The sequence below is a fragment of the Gavialis gangeticus genome, unplaced genomic scaffold (assembly GCF_001723915.1).
Source record: "Gavialis gangeticus isolate Ggan-Ray unplaced genomic scaffold, GavGan_comp1, whole genome shotgun sequence".
Classification (NCBI taxonomy): domain Eukaryota; kingdom Metazoa; phylum Chordata; order Crocodylia; family Gavialidae; genus Gavialis; species Gavialis gangeticus.
The window spans coordinates 24,853,088-24,856,221 of NW_017728996.1; the positions used below are offsets into that span (position 1 = coordinate 24,853,088).

Consider the following 3,134-nt stretch of genomic DNA (forward strand, 5'->3'; position numbering starts at 1 on the left):
AAGGTTTGGCCATGCCCCCCACTCCCTGCTCAGCATTGTGGAAGGGAAGGGAGGACTGCTCTAGCGCCCCCTCCCTCCCGCTTCTAGCCTGAGCCACTGCAGGCATGTGTCTACATTTCTTCAGTCCAGAGGGGATGTCTGCATGGTTATAAACTGGTTCAGCCTAGCCAGGTTAGACTGACCTGTACAGGCTCAGGCTTTTTGAATGTCTGTCCCTAGCCCAAGAGTACAGTAACTTTACAGCTGCTGTGGGCTGAAACAGCAGCCTTTGCTCACCATGTACAGATCAAACCGTACATGTACAGAGCAAACCGTATCATGTACAGAGCAAACCATGTACATGTTCAACCATTGAATCTTACCTAGTTATGGATCCAGTGGATCTTCCTCTTGTCCAAAGCCATGCTTTTTCCATTCTGGCCTATTTGGAGTGAAGTACATTGCTGCTCTGAGCACGTAGGTGTAACACAAGACTTCTGCAGAATGTACCTTCTGCTAAGAGATGGGTTTTGTCCCCACGCTCAAATGCCCTGCTGGAATGGTGGTCAACCTAGTGCCTATCACAAACCCAAATAGGATGGCCAACAAGGATCAGCTGTGGTGTGGACAGGGTGGAATTTCAATTTTGCCTGTGTTTAAACTGCTTTGTTTCTTTTTAATGTTATGTTGTTCACAGTTTTCTTTGTTATAATTCTATGCAGTTTTCAATTAAATAAAGAACATTTGATACACAGATTATAAACCTGGGTCTGCAGAGATTTATGGTAATATATTTCAAAAGTCTAAATTACATTTGCATCCTGAGCTGAACTTCTCTTTCTCTCAGGTTTTCTAATGAGCTGTGGATTCTTTCTCAATCTTTTACTCTAGTACATGGGTTGTATTGAAGTTCTGCAGTCAATGAGGTCTCTGGATTTTGGCACGCGGACTCAAGTCACCAGGTAAGCATGTTAAACTACACCATAAAAAGTCTGAATGCTAATTTTTGTGTGAATCCCCACGTGTGGGCTAATCTTTTCAGATTCTTCTATATTTCTCAGGCAGAATTCTGAAATACATGCTCATTACCTTAAGTTGTGCCTATTCTAGAAAATGTGTTGTGTTCAAGTGTAGCCTGTGGACCCTGGTGCTTTCCCTCCTCTTTGTTTTGGGTATAGAAGAGATCATTATGGGTAGGTCTGTGCTGAAGTCACACTGCAGTAGAGACCTATGGAGCTGACTTCGAGCTTGCTGGTTTAAATACGGAGAGAATGGCAGCATGGAGCTTAGTGCAAGCTGCAAAACCCACCTGAGAAGATTAGTGAATTAGCCTTCACTGAGCTCCTTCAGCTAAATGATTCCTGGCCCTCAAGCTAACTAGTATAAAGTTAGCTGAGGTATATCTACTCTCCAGTGTAGTCCTAGTGTTCAACCCCTGATTCTGAAACTGTGATTGGTTCTGCTTCTGTTGAGGCGTCTACCTTGAATTCCTTATCAGATATGCAACACTGGTTTCCGCTAGCAGCAGTCAAGCATGGTTCGGAGAAGAGTCTGAGGGGAACTGTACCTGCTACCTGATATGAAACACAACTCATTTCTAGTGGACTTGCATTTTTAGTCCCTAAGCTTTAGATATGCAAATGATGAATATTTTGTTTCCAAATATTAAACCTCTGGGCTTGGCCATTGTCAGTAATAGAAAAGTGCCATATTGACAGGGTTGAGTAGAGATAGGTCATGGTTCCCTCAGGCTGTTAACTGTGAAACGCTGTGTTATCTCTGGAGGTTTTTAACTCCCTCTGCAGATTCAGTGAATGGATGGTGCTAGTCAGTCCTTTTTAGTATGAATTATCCATGTATTTGCTCAAGAAGACACTGCACCAGAAAAGCCCAGTGCTTTTTTCTTATGTCTGTTGGCAGTGGCCACATAACTCTTATTTGTGTATGTGTCTGTGCATGTGTGTTGCGATGCATTTCATTATTTATGAGCACCCCTTTAACAGTTGGGGCCCAATTCCAAGCTGTGCCAGTCAGGACATACAGCAGAATACAGGTTAGGGCAGGGGTGGGCAAAATGTGGCCTGGGGGCCAGATGCGGCCTGCCAGGCCATTCTATCTGGCCCGCGGGGCCCCTAAATCTGGCCTGCAGAGCTGCCTGTTATATGTGGCCCTTGATGGCTTGCCAAAACTCAGTAGGCAGCCCTCCGCCCAAAATAATTGCCCACCCCTGGGTTAAGGGATATATAAGAAGGTAGTAATCTTCTTGTCCTAAACATCTGAGATCCTGGGCTACTCTATGGTGCCAGTCAAACCATTGAGGTACTCTGCAATGAAGTATAACCATGATATAAACTATTCTGGCCAAGCCCCAGACATGTTCCTAGGACACTTACATTGGAGATGCAAACACAAGATGTGGGTCTGCTGTGCATAATATTTATGCCAGAGAAATTTTTAAGGGTGCTTTGTTGCCCCCATAATGAGCTTGTGTCTGAATTCTGGAGAGAGAGGGAAGGGAACTGCAAGGAGAGAGAGAAAGAGAGAAACTTTAATCTTTGATAGAATTGTTAGGAGAAAAAGTAAGGAAAAGTCACTCAAAATTTACAAAAAAAAACCCTCCAGCCCCTTTACAACGGGCTAATATATCTGGTAAAATGAAGTTACTAACCTTGCTAGGGATTCTCTTGATAAGATGCTGCATAGTTTTGAAATGAGGCTTTAAATTAAGCTGAGTGCTGAAGATGAGCCAATGCCTTTGAAAAATAAATTGTTAATAGCTTAAATCATTCAAGCTCCTGGGTAGCATGCTTTAATGCACCCTTAATTGATTCTTCTGAACTCAAAATCAGAAGTAGTTTGCATTTATTATCAGCTTAGGCACACAGTTGTGCCATTTCCTGTTTTTGTATATAAAAACAATTACCGCAATATTTATACAGTTCCTTATCACCATCTATTCACAGATCAAAAAAAAGGAAGTGTAGCACAGTTGGTCCAAAGAAGTCAGTATGCAGCATTCAGATCAAAACACTGAATTCTTCAATAGCCTTAGAAGCCAAAAAGTGAGGTTATCTCCCAACTGTATACCTTGGAGTATGCCATTACTCTTAGCAAACATAGATCTTGATGGTCTGTCTGGAAAGTAATGAATATGA

At 42.6% G+C, this 3,134-nt stretch overlaps 1 protein-coding gene across 4 annotated transcripts in view; it reads left to right on the top strand.

Annotated features, from left to right (window-relative positions):
- Positions 1-3,134, top strand: part of SHC4 (SHC adaptor protein 4) — an 81,584-nt gene that overhangs the window by 27,580 nt on the left and 50,870 nt on the right. For all 4 annotated transcript variants that reach the window (XM_019504176.1, XM_019504174.1, XM_019504177.1 and 1 more), the window contains exon 3: positions 871-941. In XM_019504176.1, the coding sequence (XP_019359721.1) occupies positions 871-941 (71 nt within the window). The remainder of the gene's footprint in view (positions 1-870; positions 942-3,134) is intronic.